General features: G+C 48.0%; 1 protein-coding gene across 9 annotated transcripts in view; it reads right to left on the bottom strand.

Annotated features, from left to right (window-relative positions):
* TNIK (TRAF2 and NCK interacting kinase) overlaps positions 1-14813 on the bottom strand; it is a 155992-nt gene that overhangs the window by 58371 nt on the left and 82808 nt on the right. For all 9 annotated transcript variants that reach the window (XM_035557323.2, XM_035557326.2, XM_035557317.2 and 6 more), the window contains exons 5-7: positions 6460-6570; positions 4146-4236; positions 2644-2774 (exon numbers count right to left, since the gene is read on the bottom strand). In XM_035557323.2, coding sequence (XP_035413216.1) covers positions 2644-2774; positions 4146-4236; positions 6460-6570 — 333 coding nt within the window. The remainder of the gene's footprint in view (positions 1-2643; positions 2775-4145; positions 4237-6459; positions 6571-14813) is intronic.

Here is a 14813-nt window from a genome sequence, read left to right as displayed (position 1 = left end):
TTTTTTGATTCTAAGCTTATTGACAAGATATCTCTAAAGAAAAAGGAAGACTGTCTGGGGCAAAAACCAACAAATAACTTCAGCAACATGGGGTTTCTATCTATTGTTTTTTAAAGTGGTTTATTTTTGTGAGGAGGCATTTACTGCATCCTTCCATAGATTACACAGGCATCTCTTTCTGGCTGAGAAAGCAGTGAGATCAGAGGCTTTTTGTCCAACAGATTAAGCCTGTGAGGATTCCTTTTTTCACCCAATAAGTCTCATCTTTTGTATTCACTATTTTAAGCCAGTTGGCCAAATCTGAGCATCTGATTTGCATCCCTTTAAAAAAAATCGCCATTTACATTTTTTCCCCCCACTTCAAAGCAAGAGCATCAGGTGCAGGGACACGATCTGGGGAACAGACTAATGTCCAGCGGCTCCCACATCGCCGCGAGCTCCGAAAACACCCTGCAGTAAGTGTGTCGGCAGCAATCAGCCTTCTGTTTCATATCCCCAGTCAAGGAAAAACCGTAAATGACAACTTCAGAGACAAAAGCAGCCAGCCCACTACGAGCGTTTGATCCTCAGGGACAACAGAGGCATTCTGGTCCCGGCCTTGTGCATCAGTCAATGGCATACTAAGTGCCCCCTTGTTCTGGAAAGAGGAAAAACCTCAGGGATCTGTGAGGGTAAAAAGTTGCCTATGAAGTTATCACCCTCCCTTGTAAAACAAAAGGACCACAAACCCACATCCCTCCAAACGACGGGACTTGCAGCTCTCTTTTCCACGACTGGAGCATGGGCTTCAGCCCTGCTACAGAGCGCAGCAATCAGGGGAGTTGAGGAAATGCCTGTTTTAATTGGTTAATCAAAGAAAATTAAATAATTGCAGATTAAACTATTTCTACATGTCCTTACCATTAACAATTTATGTAACCCTGAGTCTGAACTGACACTGGAGAACTGCTCTCAGGAAAATCATCAGTTCAAAAGTTGACTGATATGCTGAAATGGCTGCAATGCTCCTACATAAAGAGGTCGAGAGAGTTGGGATTGTTCAGTCCAAAGAGAAAAGGATCCGGGGACACCTTACAGCGGCCTGCCAGTGCCTAAAGGGGGCCTGTAGGGAAGCTGGGGAGGGACTCGTGGTCAGGGAGTGAAGTGGCAGGACCAGGGGTAACAGCTTTAAACTAAAAGAGGGTAGGTTTAGATTAGATGTTATGAAGAAATTCTTCATTATGAGGGTGGTGAGGCACTAGAACAGGTTTCCCAGAGAAGCTGGGGCTGCCCCATCCCCGGCAGTGCTCAAGGCCAGGCTGGGTGGGATTTGGGCAGCCTGAGCTGGTGGGAGGGGGCCCTGCCCATGGCAGGGGGTTGAGACTGGAGGAGCTTTGAGGTCCCTTGTGACCGAAACCAGTCTGGGATTCTACGAAATACCAAAGCACCTTTTGGTTACTTCAGAATTCTCTGAGAGGCCAGTAGTTGACCTCTAAATTGTACCACCATGGTGGGCTGTTGTGCTATTACACGGCAACATCCTACTGTTAAAAAGCAGCTACCTAGCCCCATAACAAAAGGTCACAAAGACCTTTTTAAACATTACTTTGTAAAGTGACCTCTCAGCATGTGCACAAACAGTGGTACAGCAAGCTGTATATATCTTTCAGGTTCTCCTCCAAAAGCCCATGTTTTAGTGTTTTTCCCTACTCTCTGGCAACGTGCAACGAACCTTAGGATGTTTGCAGTTGGAAAACGAAGTTCTGGACACTTCGAAAAAACAGGGGACAAAAATCAAGAGACATGCCTACAGATGTGTGTCCAGAAACCTGCAGTAAGGCAGAACTGGGATAAAATATAGTAAGTTTTTCTTGCTTTAAACACCAGCCTTCACTGGGGTTTGAATGGGCAGGTGGGAATCATCTCCCTCCTGCCGGCCTGCTATGTGGCACATACCTCTCTGCCACGTTAGAGTTCAGCAGCAATGTTGTGCTGCCACCGATCCAAAAATAAACTTTAAACAGGCAACAGAGACATGTGAAAAGTAGGTCAGACCCCCGAATGTCTGATTGTGTGGCAACCTTCAGATCTCCCCATGAATACCTGCCTGCAGGCCAAAAGATGTGATTTTGCCCTTTCTAAACCTGACCTGACTTTTCTGCAGAATAAACTGAGTAAATACAGCATGTTTGATGGTAGTATTTAAACATTCAGCACTGAAAAGCAGAATAGCAGGTAGGAAGCCTCAGTCTGACACCTTTCTCAGCATGGGGAAATACTTCCTCGCAGTAAATTTTGAGACGTGAACAGCACAACAAAGATTTGCGTTGGACCTGAATTCACTTCTCAAAATCTAACAGCCAGAAAGCAGGAGGAGACTACGCTGCCTGTCAATGTATTTTGCAAAGCTGCAAGAATATACTGAATTCCTGACTGCTCTAGTTTATGGTACTAGGGCATAAAATCTGAGATCATACCAAGGTGTTTATGATCACAAACTCTAATTTCAAGCACTGCTAAGTCAGACAGCACACAGAGAAAACTCCTTCTGAGTCTCTCAGCTGCTTTAATCCCTTGAGTACCTTAGCAGCGAACGTGCTAGACTTTGCACAGACTACATCTGTAATGATGTACAAAAGAGTACGAAGATGCTTGTTTCAGTACCTTGAAGTCGTAAGTGGCATCAGGATTTTCATCACAAGCAATGACCTCAGGGGCCATCCAGTAAGGCGTTCCAATGAAGGTGTTTCTCCTGCCCACTGTTCTGTCCAGCTGAGCGCTGACACCAAAATCCACTGTGGATCAGAAAGACAACAGGGCACCATGAGGTCAGAGACAAACCTGAGCAACGTTCTTCTGGTGAATGTAAAACATTAAAGTACATTAGTGCATAGTCAGGAGAGAAAAATATGGCTGGAGACATTCCTGTTTCATCTCTGCTGAGGTCAACAGATCAACAGAGGTCATCCAAGGATGAATCTGATCATCTGATTTCCAGGTTTCGTAAGAAACCCTATGCCTTTTCCTCCTTGCCAGGAGGCAATGAAAAAAAATCACAACTCCTCATACTAATGAGAAACAGGGTTAGAAACATGAATAAGCAGCAGCCTTTGTTCTGTGCTTTTTCATTTGAATTAAAGCCTGCCAAATGTTTGTAGAAGCCTCATTTTTCTACCTAAATTCTTGCTGCAAACGGCAGAAATGCACAAGGCTTAAGGAACTGAGGGCTAAGGACAAAGGCCCATAGGGAAATGTCAAGCATAGAGCTGCAAAATGAAGCAAAAACTGATGAAATCAAATCAATGAGAGAATACTCTATGGTCCACTAAGTTCACTTTGCACAACATAATGGTTGGAGATTTGCCCTGAAGAATTTCCCCTTGGAGGGGAATCTTCACCAGCATAAAGCCAAAGGAGCTGGTGGTGCCATCTGTTAAGCTGGGTTTTTATTCTGCTGTGAAGAGAGAGGAGACACATGGTAAAACAAGGTTTCCACCTCACTTTCCCAGTGTAAGAGATCTTTCATCACTAGCATAAATTAAAACGCACAAAGACAGCTTTAATAACATGGGTGCTGGACAACTGAGGATATCAGCACATCATCTGTGCTGATCTGCTGTCATCCGTATGATCTCCATGTGGATGACGGGTCGTCTCAAGGGTGACTAACACTGCATACAAAATTGACAGTAGTTCTTGCAAATGAAGCTCTCTCCCACAGGTTGCCTTGGAAAACAAATCTGGATTATGTCACACTAAATTGATCCGATTACTATCCTGTAGGACACTACTACAAAGCAATGGGGAAACAGGCTTTGAGAACGTCCAGGGATGGACATAGGCAAATTTTCAAAGTGGGGCATGAAAAAATGGTCATGATTGCTCAACCCGTATCTGATGGCAGAGTTGCTCAAGCCACCTCTATAACAGAAATGCCACTGAAAAAAGATCTTTGCATGCAGAACTTGGTCATCAATCACTGTCAGTTTATTGCATGGCACTTGATCAACACCCAAGGTCATGTTATTGAGGCTGGCACAAGAAAAAACACGCAGTAGCTCTTAGGATCCATCCCATTTCTCCAAGTCATTTACAGGCTCTACCAATTTTTTGCTTCTCTCCAGCAAGCCTACTTGCAATTTCCAAGAGCTCTAACCCACTCTTACCTAGTTTAACTTCTGCATTTTCTGTCAGCAATACATTCTGTCCCTTAATGTCTCGATGAATTACTTTGTGCTGGTGTAGATGACTCAAGCCCTAGAGAATTCAGAAAAAGGTTAGAGGAATCCAAGTTCAAAGCACGTTATTTTCTGACATTCCTCCTCGACCAATTATGGTCCAGAAATGAAAGATTCACAGCTGGAGTTAAGCACCTGAGAACACTTGTTTATCATGTGTTGAAAATACTGCCCTGTGTTACACGCTGGGAGGACATCCCCAGCAAGTGCAGTGCCCACGGGCTGCCTCTGTGTGCTGCAGTGGGTGCTCTCTGTCGCAGGGGACAGGGACTGTCAGTTCTACAGGGATTAAAACCAACCTTTCAGTTTCTGCAGGAACCCATATTAACCCAAATTCCTCCGTATTTCTAGGCGTAATTTTCCCCGTGTGCGTTCTTGCCCAAGGGAGCCATTTGTGTAGCAGAAATAATAGAATGTTTTTGTCTCCCTTCTGTATTTCCATCATCCAGAAACCAAAAAACCAATTCTCTTTGTTATATCGGTCCAATAAATGGGGCTCCAATATACAGGAAAGCTTGTACTAAAAAAGCTACCATGCAAATACAAATATTATAACTTGCACATATCCCTAATAGAGATATAGCTCAAATTAAAAGCCCGTCTCAAAGGCTAAAGGTAAACGAGCTTTTCTGTTGTGCTTTTTTATTAGCTCATTAATTTCTTTTTGCAACCTACATTTTTATTTCATTCATTTATTATTTCAGTTTCAAAGTAACATCCACCTATATTGCCAGCTTAATAAAATATGGATTTCTTTAGAAACTAATTTTGCATTAGGTTTACATTTCACATTAAACATTCATATTTGAGGAAGAAAATAATTTCTGCTATCACTGCTGGTAGTTATTAGTCATTTTTTGCTTGTTACCTTGGGACAACACTGTGGAACAGATTAGATCTGTAGAGGAGCCCTGCTGCATTCAATTTTTAGCCACATTATGCCCAGTTAGAGGCTCCTTCGTGCACTGGAGGCAAAGCAAAAATTTCACTCAATTTCAACAAATCCTTCCACGGGGCAGGACCAAGTCTCACGTGTCAGAATTACGACAGGCCCCCAACTTCTGAAACAAGAACGAGCCACGCGGCTTGCAGCTAAGGTGGGAATCTTTTACGCCCTGAAACACTATTTTTATGACCTGAAACCCTCCACAGACCTCCCAGCCTGCAGGTCACCAACCAACTGACTCAACGCGTGGCCACAGCGGAGCGGAGCTTGCACTTTGCAGGGCCCAAATGTGAGCGGTGACACTTGATGGTGGCCCTGGGACATGACTCAGTGGTTAGGTTCTGACTCACTAACAGAGACTATTTTAAGAAGTAGGCCCACAGAGCTCATACATTTAAAATAAGCCCGTGCAACTGTGGTTTCCTGACACTGGAAGAAATGTCCGTGCAACAACTGATTAGCTACAGCGCCAGCTCCTTCTGCGCATCAGACTGGTAGTGTCGGCGCTGATGGTGGCATCCAGGGTCAAAAGAGAAATGCTGTGTCACCCCTGGACAGCAGCAGGAGCCTCGGAAACCGTGTCAGAGACAGCCTGATGAGAGCTGCCAGAGCAGTCATTTCGTCTCATTTTCTTTGAATGGCTCTTCTACCGTTTTCTTCACGTGTCTGATATTTCTGTCTTCTCCTGAACAAAACCTCAGTTCGTGGAGCTCTAGATTTTAATGTCGGGGCAGCCATTACAATCACATAATCTGACCTCATTTGCAGAAAATGAAAGCAAGCCTTTGCTGAAGGTGCCACCTCCCAGTATGTGAAACTCCAGCGTGGCCCATTTTAAGACATTCCAATCAAACATTTATCTTGCAGGTATAAAAGCTGCAGCATCCTCATTAAAGCCAGGGACATGTGGATTTAATAAAGCACGCGGTGCTTTTTAATCATGCAGACTCTTTCCACCGATTTTATTAGTCCTCACCTTTCCATTAATTGAAAATATAATTCTACTGTAAATAAATCTTTGCCCTATTAATATTAAAGAAAATTATGTTTTTGTTGAAGGAGAAAAGAGGGTTAAAAGTCAGGGAACTAAGAGAGCTAAAGGGCATTAACTAGCGCTTATTTATTATGCATCATACAAGCACATGAATCATTCATGCCTACCGGCACCGAAGCAGCTCTAGTCCATGGCAGCGCGGCAGCCACGGAGCCTCAAGAGCCAAGGGCTTCCCGTGTCCCCCGAGAACCAAGTGCAACACTCCACCAGCACATGGCATTTAGCTCCCTCCGGACACATACCCGTAAAATCTCTCTGCAGATGTAGGCAATCCACTCCTCCTTCAAAGTGTTCCCCTTCGTGTTCTTGATGAGGTCGGTGACGGAGCCCGCGCCGCAGAACTCCATCACCAGCTGCCAAAAGAAGGAGAAGGGCAATTAGCACAATTAGCCTGAGAGCATCCTCTGGGCTCCTGACCCAAGGGTAAAACCCTGCCATCGCAGCTGCGGGGCCGTGGCGGTGCTATGCAGAGCCACCACCACGTAATCCCGACCCTATCAACTTTTAATCCATGTGGCTTTGGTTAAGAAAGGGAACAATAAAAGGCTGGAAGGCTGGAAAGGCACGGTGCTCTCCACTAGGATGGGAACAAGAAGCAGCAGTCACTTCGATGCTGAAAAGCAGAAGAGGCGATTGGAAACCTTGAAATCTCAGCTCCTGCTCTTGCATGCCCTACTTTATACTTAGGATCTATCACCAGTCTCTAGTATAAACAGCAAGACGAGCGAGACTGCCTCCTGCATTTAAACTTTTCAACCCTGAAAATGTGAAAGCAACGTGACATGTTTGAAAGCTTCCCGCAACCTTAAAAAAGAGCTGTATTTTTCAACTTTTTCTAGCAGCAGATCTCTGCCTTTGACCACCTTTTCAGCAGGCACCTTTCTGGAGGCAAAGCTGCCTGTGCAGGCTCCCCAGGGACAGCCGGAGCCCTATTGTGCGCGCTGCTTCAGATTAGGCTGGGCACCACCATCTGTACCACTGACAAAGTTTCCTAATATCAAATATAGAAATACAAGAATCTAACCCGGGCCCAAACCTAATCTTGTCATTGAGCAACTGGGAAATAAAACATACAAAAATAGCCCGGGATGCGAGGCTGCCTTCCAGGGCCATCACGGATTCCCAGCGTGTGCAGGAGACATCACTGTGCCTGGGAACACGAGCCCAGCCCGAACATACAGCAAACCTCCTCCAAGACCTGATGATGTGCTTCTCTCAAAGTGAAACCACGTTTTCCAATCAGATCAGCTTGTCTGCTAAAAGATATTTCCTCTCCATACAAGTCGTGCCTCGCCAGGGTCTTCCTTGTGCATGTTTCAGGTTCCTTATCGCATGCAGCTTACATGGTATTGAACGTTTTCCCAGCAAGTGACATCACGTCATTAAGAGCATGGGCCAAGAGAAAGAAACAACAAAAGGTTTACTCCCAACCAAATTGCTCAAACACAGCGATTAAAAAGACTGTCGTAAATAAACAATCACAAAATTCAGGCTGAGCACTGCTACAAACCTCCACTATAAACGAAACGCTTGAGCAGAAAATATCCTGGCTGGCTGAGAGACCGCTTCGACCACGCTCCTATCTTTAGTTTTGATATTAAATTTCTCTTCTCTTCCTAAAACGAGAGCTGAAAAATTCCTTGCATATCCCTGTTACGTCAGGAAACTGGCTTCAAGAAGCAGAGGCGTGACTGGCCAGGGTCTGCCCTGTGCACAGGCAAGGCGCGCTGCTGCTGCGCCTGCAGCCTTCCCACCCCAGCCGCGTGAGAGCAGCAGTCAGGCTGGATCACCCGACTTGGCTTCGGTCCTGGCTTACTAATTACTCCCTGAATGGGGATTAATGGAACAACTCGTTCCAACGTCGCTTTTCCTGTCTTTTTTCCTTTTGGCTGATTGACACCCGGGGAATATCAGTACCTGCACGTGGTTCTGCTTACACGAACATTCGGGATACCGCTGCAGCAAATCCTGAAAGGAAATCCCCGGATAGCTGACCCAGCCAAAAACTCCTTCCAACCCAAAAGGCTGACCTCTCCCTGCAACACTCGATGGTCCCCTACCACGGGAATTCATCCACAGGTTCTCACCGGGGCTCGCAGCAAGAGACCTAGCTGTCTGGAAAGGATGGGGGAGGTTGGGTAGTAGCTTTGTTTAAGAAGCACTGCACCTTTGCCTTCTCCCTCTGCAGCCAGACGGGCTCACTCACATCGTACCTGCTTGTCTGCGCTCCTCAGAGCTACGGAAGAGGAAGGGCATGGCACGCTGCATATTGCAACCACAACACTTAAAGGAAGATGGAACAAACACCATTAAAGTAGCCAGTGCATCCATTAATCTGCCAGATTATCTTTATGGAGCTGGCAACTCACTCGGTCCTCCGTCCTCTCCCTCATTTCCACAGAGGTAAGATGAATTTTGCACCAGGAGGTGAATAATGCAGCTGCCTGCTGATGGATCTGAAATCTGCAATCGTGAAATCTCTGCGAGATTAAAATAAGAGACAAAGGGAAAAAGAATCCCAGGGGGAGGGTTTCCAACTCAGCTTTTTAAGAGCTGCACGGTCCCACAACGTCCCTAGGAAAGCATCCAGCGCCAGCAGGCAGCGCCAGCACCTCCTGGTCCAGTTGGGCAGGGCCCAGGGGGCTCAGCACGAGTTGCTCACAGCAAGGCACTTCGGTAAGCTCTGCTCCAAGAGACAGAGCTGCAGAAAGACAATGAGGCTGTCAGCGTACTCCTGTCTGCAGCGGCAAGCTGACAGACACCGGACTGAAAAAACACCACTTCCAGAAGTTTTGTATGGAATGAGAGGGAAGCTGGAAGCGTGCTGCTGCGGCGGTTCGTGGCAATGTGATCCCCTTGCACTGCTGGGTCACCGCTGGGGACCCACGAGCTGGACTCAGTGATCCTTGTGGGCCCCTTGCAACTCAGGATATTCTGTGATTTTATGATTCTAGAATTTCTGCTGATCATCAGGATGGATGCTACTGAAGACCCAGTTATGGTTCATACTACGCAGCCTCCAAAGACAGAAAATACAGATGAATAAGAAGATGAATAAGGAGTCACACCATTAGGCAAGGTGAGACTGCCCACAAGAACAATAAATGCTCACTACAGCAGATACAGACAGGACTAACAAGATGATTGGGTCGTCTTCAGAATGACTTAAGAATTATTTAAGCAACAAGGCAGATAGTGGCATAGGATCATTACACAAACACCTTATGGGTATATTCAGGTAGGAAACCCACAAACAGCCTTCCAGGAGAAAAGAAAAGGGAACAAAAGTTCCAGCTCATTTTAGGACAGACTAGTACACACGTAGGGAAGGCTTCAAATGGTGCTTCTACTCAGGTACTGTCTCACCAGCCCCATGTCTCCAGGTGAGAGCTTTGCCCAGCAAACACTCGCATCGTTACTCATCTTCTTAAAGGATGGAGTCATGATGGGGTAAGACAATAAACTCGAAATGCAGATTGAATTTTTATTAACCATAATTAAAAATTATCATCAAGATGGGATAAAGGTAATATCATCTTCTGAAATTTAATCTGCAAGCCATTTATGGAGGAAGTATTTTTGAACACAGTTCATTTAGCATCTACTTGGCTCTTCACATCAGAGTGACAGCAAAATTCATAGGTGAGGCAAAATCAGAAGCAGCAGCTGTAAATCTCTGTCTGTTGTATCGCTCAGAGAGCCTTCACAGCTTTGAACCCAACCACCACCATCTCCCTACTGGGAATGTCCATGAAGACCTCTGCTCCCATTGCCACTACACATCACCCCAAAGGGCTCAAACACGAGCTTCTCCAGTACATAAAGCCCAGTCCAGTTAATGTCAGACAGCTCCAGCCTCTCCAGAGGGACCCACAGAAATCATCCTGATCCTTTGCTCTGCAAGCCCATTCCTTTTGTGTTCCTTCTCACCCCACCAACAATCTGGATGCCCTTTTTTTTTTAAGTCAATGAAAAGAATCCCACAAGTCCCCCAGGCTAAACGCTGCTGGAAACCCTTCCCTCTGCTGGGTGCAGAAGCAGAAACTGGGTGCAATGCGGTCTTTTATGGCCCAGCCACAAAAATTTCCCACCTCACCCCACAAGTAGGCTCCCTTGTAAAAGCTTCTCCTACCCCACACCTCGTGGCAATGACAGAGCCAAGGCCGGAGCATTAAAATGCAAAAACCCTCACCGCGTCGCTCAGCAGAAAAACCCGATGCCCGTTTCAGAAACAGAGGCATTGACTGAATTTGTATTTCGCGCGGATTAAAATATTCCACAGAAAAAAATCTCCCCCGTTATGCACGCTGAACTACGATAAGTGCAGGCTTTAATCGCCCGTGCAGGCACTGCAGCAGGAGCGGGCTGCGCACCCAGCACAGCCCCACCGCGCCGCCGTGCTCTCCCTGTGACGGCAGCGGCTGCTCTGCGGCCGGCTCTCGCCCGTCTCCGTGTGACAACGTGCCTGGCTCGGCACCGCCAGCGCAGCCCTGCGCTTCGAGGCCGGACGAGCAAATCTTGTCCCTTGGGGAGCCGGAGGGCAGCCACGCGTCCTGAGTCAGCTGAACGCTTCGGGACGGCAGGGAAACGAGCTGGGCTCGTAGTCTTGCGGTGTTTGCAACGTCTGCACGGACCTGGCTGTGAGTGCGAGTGGAAATGGGAGAGAGGCTTTCTTCTGGCCGCTGTGCTCTCGGCTGGGGTCTGGAGATGTCCCAGTCCCTTGGCCCCATGCGTCCCCTGGCTGCAGAGTTTGGAGGGACTAAAGAGAATTACAGCTCAACCAAAAACTGCCTCCTGTCAAACGTGGAATGATTTAATTCCCGTGACGCAAGGTATCATCAACAACCCCAAAATATTCTGCGGTGCCCATAAGCGGATTAAGATCAATCTCACCCAGCGGATTCGATGGGCTTGCATACATGCTTGTGCCATTTAACAGCCCCCTCTGGAGCCTCACCGCCCCCATTTTTCTCCCCAGATCCCCAGCGTGACCCCATTCACATCACCCCGCAGCAATCCAACGGGCCCCTGCAGCTTCACACGGTGAAAAAGAGCATTGCAACTATGCAACAGTCCTGCGCGTTGCGTGGCTGCAGTCAGGACATCCTGACTTGGTATCCAGCCCTAAATCACCCCAATTCCTTCTCCTGAGGGAGCTGCCCCAGACCAACCACTGCAGAGGATGCCCTGGGAGGCCGTCCCCCTGCACGGGTGGCTGCAGGACCCCCAGTGCCACCAGCAGCTATGCTGAAGCCTGCCTGGTAGCAGCTTTTTTCTTCCCCTTTCATGACAAATCCACCTCCCGGTGCCAGCGAGGTTGCCATGGAAGCGACCCATCGGCAGCAGCACCGCTGGCCCTGGGGACCGCCGGGCTCTGCCCTCGGCTGCCACCAGCAGCAGCAGAGCCCGACACGGCTGTGCACGCGTGGCAGGGCTACGGCACGCTGTGCAGGGCAAGGAGGGAGGGCAAACAGCCAGCAGAGCGGCACCCACGTTGCCCTGCAGGTGCACAGGGTGTGTTAGCACACGGGGACGAAGCAGCTTCTGCCAGCCCTAAGGAGCCTTTTTGGCCGCTGCCTCCAGGCACGTCCCTGCCGGAGGGAGGAGCAGCTGGCCCCCAGGTAGGAAGGCAGGGCAAAAGAGGGAAGGTTGGGTCCTGCACAGCCTGGCAGCCAACACCTTACACATCTGAGACGAGCAAGGGGAAGGTAACAAGCTCGTCGCCATCCCCTGGGCTATTTCCCCCGTTTCTGCAGCCCACCCTCCCCTTGCACTGCCAAGCGACACCTTATCCACGATAGGAACAAGGTCTTGGGTTTGTTTTTAATGTTCCATAAGGGCTGTCCCTATGACCTTCACCTCCTTTTTTTTTTTTAAACTAACCTATCAGATTTCAGATTTGTGACACACATCTCTATTGTTGTCTGGTAAAATAGGCCCTGCGCGGCTCTCTCATTTCAGGAAAACTCACTCGGTTACTGAGCTCGTCTTTCAGGGCGAGTGGCTGCTCCTGAATGGAGCAGCAGCACCAAGAGACCTGTTCATCACCAAGGCATGCGGCAGAAGCGATGACAATACTTTATGTCAGCAGCCTGCTGCGTTTCTGAGAGATCTTAATCTCCGCTGAAAGAGCGCTCTGTTTTTTATTTCCGTATCAGCCTCCTGAATGTCGATAAAAAGAATTACTTGGGCATTATCAGAAACCGTTTTATTTCAACAAAGGGCCAATGAAAAATAAACAAGCCTTTATCTGCTCCGCAAGACTGATAGAGTTCGCACAAGTCCTAATTCAATCAGATGCTGAAACAACAGCTATTTAACACAGCGACACGAGCGCTCCTCTGCTCCGCAGCCAGGAGGGAGCTTCCTCGTGAACGCCTCCACCAGCCCAGCACCAGGCACGGGCTGAAACCTTGCACGCCAGCACTCCTCAAAGCAAGGAGAGCAGCTTTTGCAACAGTTTTCTTTGTTAGCCCCCTAAGAAAGGCTGCAGAATTTGAGCTGACAGGTAGCTGGTCGAAAAGGAAATCCGGATTCTCTCATCCGGGCAGATCATTTTAAAAAGATTATTTTTATTAACATTTGCATACGCCAAGAACTCTCTGAACCGGGGCTGAATTAAGAAACCCACTTCCCTGCTCAGGCTGTGTTAACCCCAGAGCCAGGCAGCAGGAAGGCGCTGCACCGCTGCCTGCACGCAGGGGCTGAGCGCAGCCCGGGGAGTGCCTGTCTGTCTGTTCGGGCTTTTGGCACACACTCGGCGCTTTTTTTTTCCTCCAGGCACTCCAGCAGCACAAGGGGAAATGCTGTGGGTTGGTTTTCTTTTTTTTTTTCTTCTTTTCTTTCTTTTTTTTTTTTTTTTTTTTTTTGACACCGATTATAAAACAGCTAAAGCCAAATGGAATTTCACGGGACGAAAAGGCATTTCTCAGCTTGACAGCTTTCTCTTCGCTGAATTCCAGGCCCACTGCAAAGAACACGTTTTTCAAGAGTTCCCACAACAACAGCAAAAAAAAAAAAAAAAACACAACAAACCCAAGTAATAAAAGCCCCTGGAGCCCAGGCCCCCAAGTCTCCTCAATAACCGTGTACACCAGACCAGCATGTCTCGGGTATCAAAGTGGCACTGAACCCCGCTGGTGCCGTTTTTGTCCCAGGTGCCATTTTTGTCCTCCATGACCCTCCCTGGCACCCGCAGCCCCCTGCCATGTGGGCGCAGGGGCAATCAACTGCAGCCACTGCACTGGAAACCTTTTCCTATAACAAAGCGTGGGTTATATGGAAACTAATGAAAACAACAATCTGCGCTAACTCTGTCATGACGCAGAGAAAGATGTTGGGAACAGTTTCTTAAAAGGACGAAAACCGAGGTTTTGGATGCTGACACTAATTCATAACTTTTTAATACACTCAACATAGGAATCGTCTCTTCAGTACGTCCGCTGCCTCCCAGCTGAACCATGGGTATCTGTTACTCCTGCAGACTTGGGCTCCAGCAGTCCTCTTTGGACGCCAAAATAAGCTTTCTCCTTAGGACTCCTCCTTCAAACCGAAGAGGACATTGCTGCCTTCTCAGAACCGAAGGGAAAACACGTACAGCACTGGGCAAACCTGAGAAAAGGCTGGCACCGGTTCCTCTGGCCTGAATGCGTTCAGCTAGAGCCAGCTCCGCCACCTGCAGTACTCTGCGCGATGAAAACCCTGCACAACGCACGTAAGACGTGAGAGGCCACCTGCCCGGCGTGGGCTCAGCTATGTGGGTTTGGGTGTCCCAGCCCCAGGCAGGCCACCCGCTCTGCTGCCAGGCTGGAGAGGAGCTGGTTCTGAGCCACCTCAGCCCAGCCGAGCTCAGAGCATAGCACGGTAACGGTACGTTGTGTTTCTAGCCCTCGGGGTAAGAAGGAAGGCAAGCAGCCAGGCCAGGAGGAGGAGGAGGTGGGCTCCCACGCTCCGGTAACCTCTGGTAATAGCAGATTTCTGCGCTGTCCTCCAAGGACTACCAATGCTGAGTTAATAACTGAGAAGCCACTAGCAAGGGAAGCAGCAGGATGAGGCAGGCAAGGATTTATGGGGAGGCAAAGCAGCTTCTATCCCTTCAGCAATACGAGGCGATCATCTCTGAAACAGCCGAGCAGCCACAGACCTTTCTGCCTTCCCTGCTCCACCCCCCTTCTCTTCATGTCCCTGCACCGCCTCTGTGCAACATGGAGCACCAGAAGCAATGCCGAGAGCTGGCAGGAATCAGGAGCGGCAGCATCCCCCACCCAGCCTCTCAGCCTCCATCTTCCCAGCAAAGCTCCCTTCTCCTTCCAACTGTTTTTGACGCATTTGTTTATTTTCGTGAGATACGATAGTTTTCAATTGATTATTATAACAAAGATGCTGTTAATGACAATCCAGAACAAAAATGTTTTTAATCATCAGTCTGCAAAGACTTTACAAGCAAAACGGAGAAGCATTTTCCGGCGCAGGAACAGCCTTTTCAAAGTCATGACTTCAAAAAAAAAACCCACAAAATAAGGTACTTTGTGTAATACAGTTGGTGGTAAGTAGGTAACACAGAGAAAATGGTTTTGCTAAAACCCAGCTATTTTCA

The sequence above is a fragment of the Cygnus atratus genome, chromosome 9, assembly GCF_013377495.2.
Source record: "Cygnus atratus isolate AKBS03 ecotype Queensland, Australia chromosome 9, CAtr_DNAZoo_HiC_assembly, whole genome shotgun sequence".
Taxonomy (NCBI): Eukaryota; Metazoa; Chordata; class Aves; order Anseriformes; family Anatidae; genus Cygnus; species Cygnus atratus.
The sequence above is the reverse complement of the archived record's forward strand: the minus strand, read 5'-3'. Positions and strand labels throughout refer to the sequence as shown.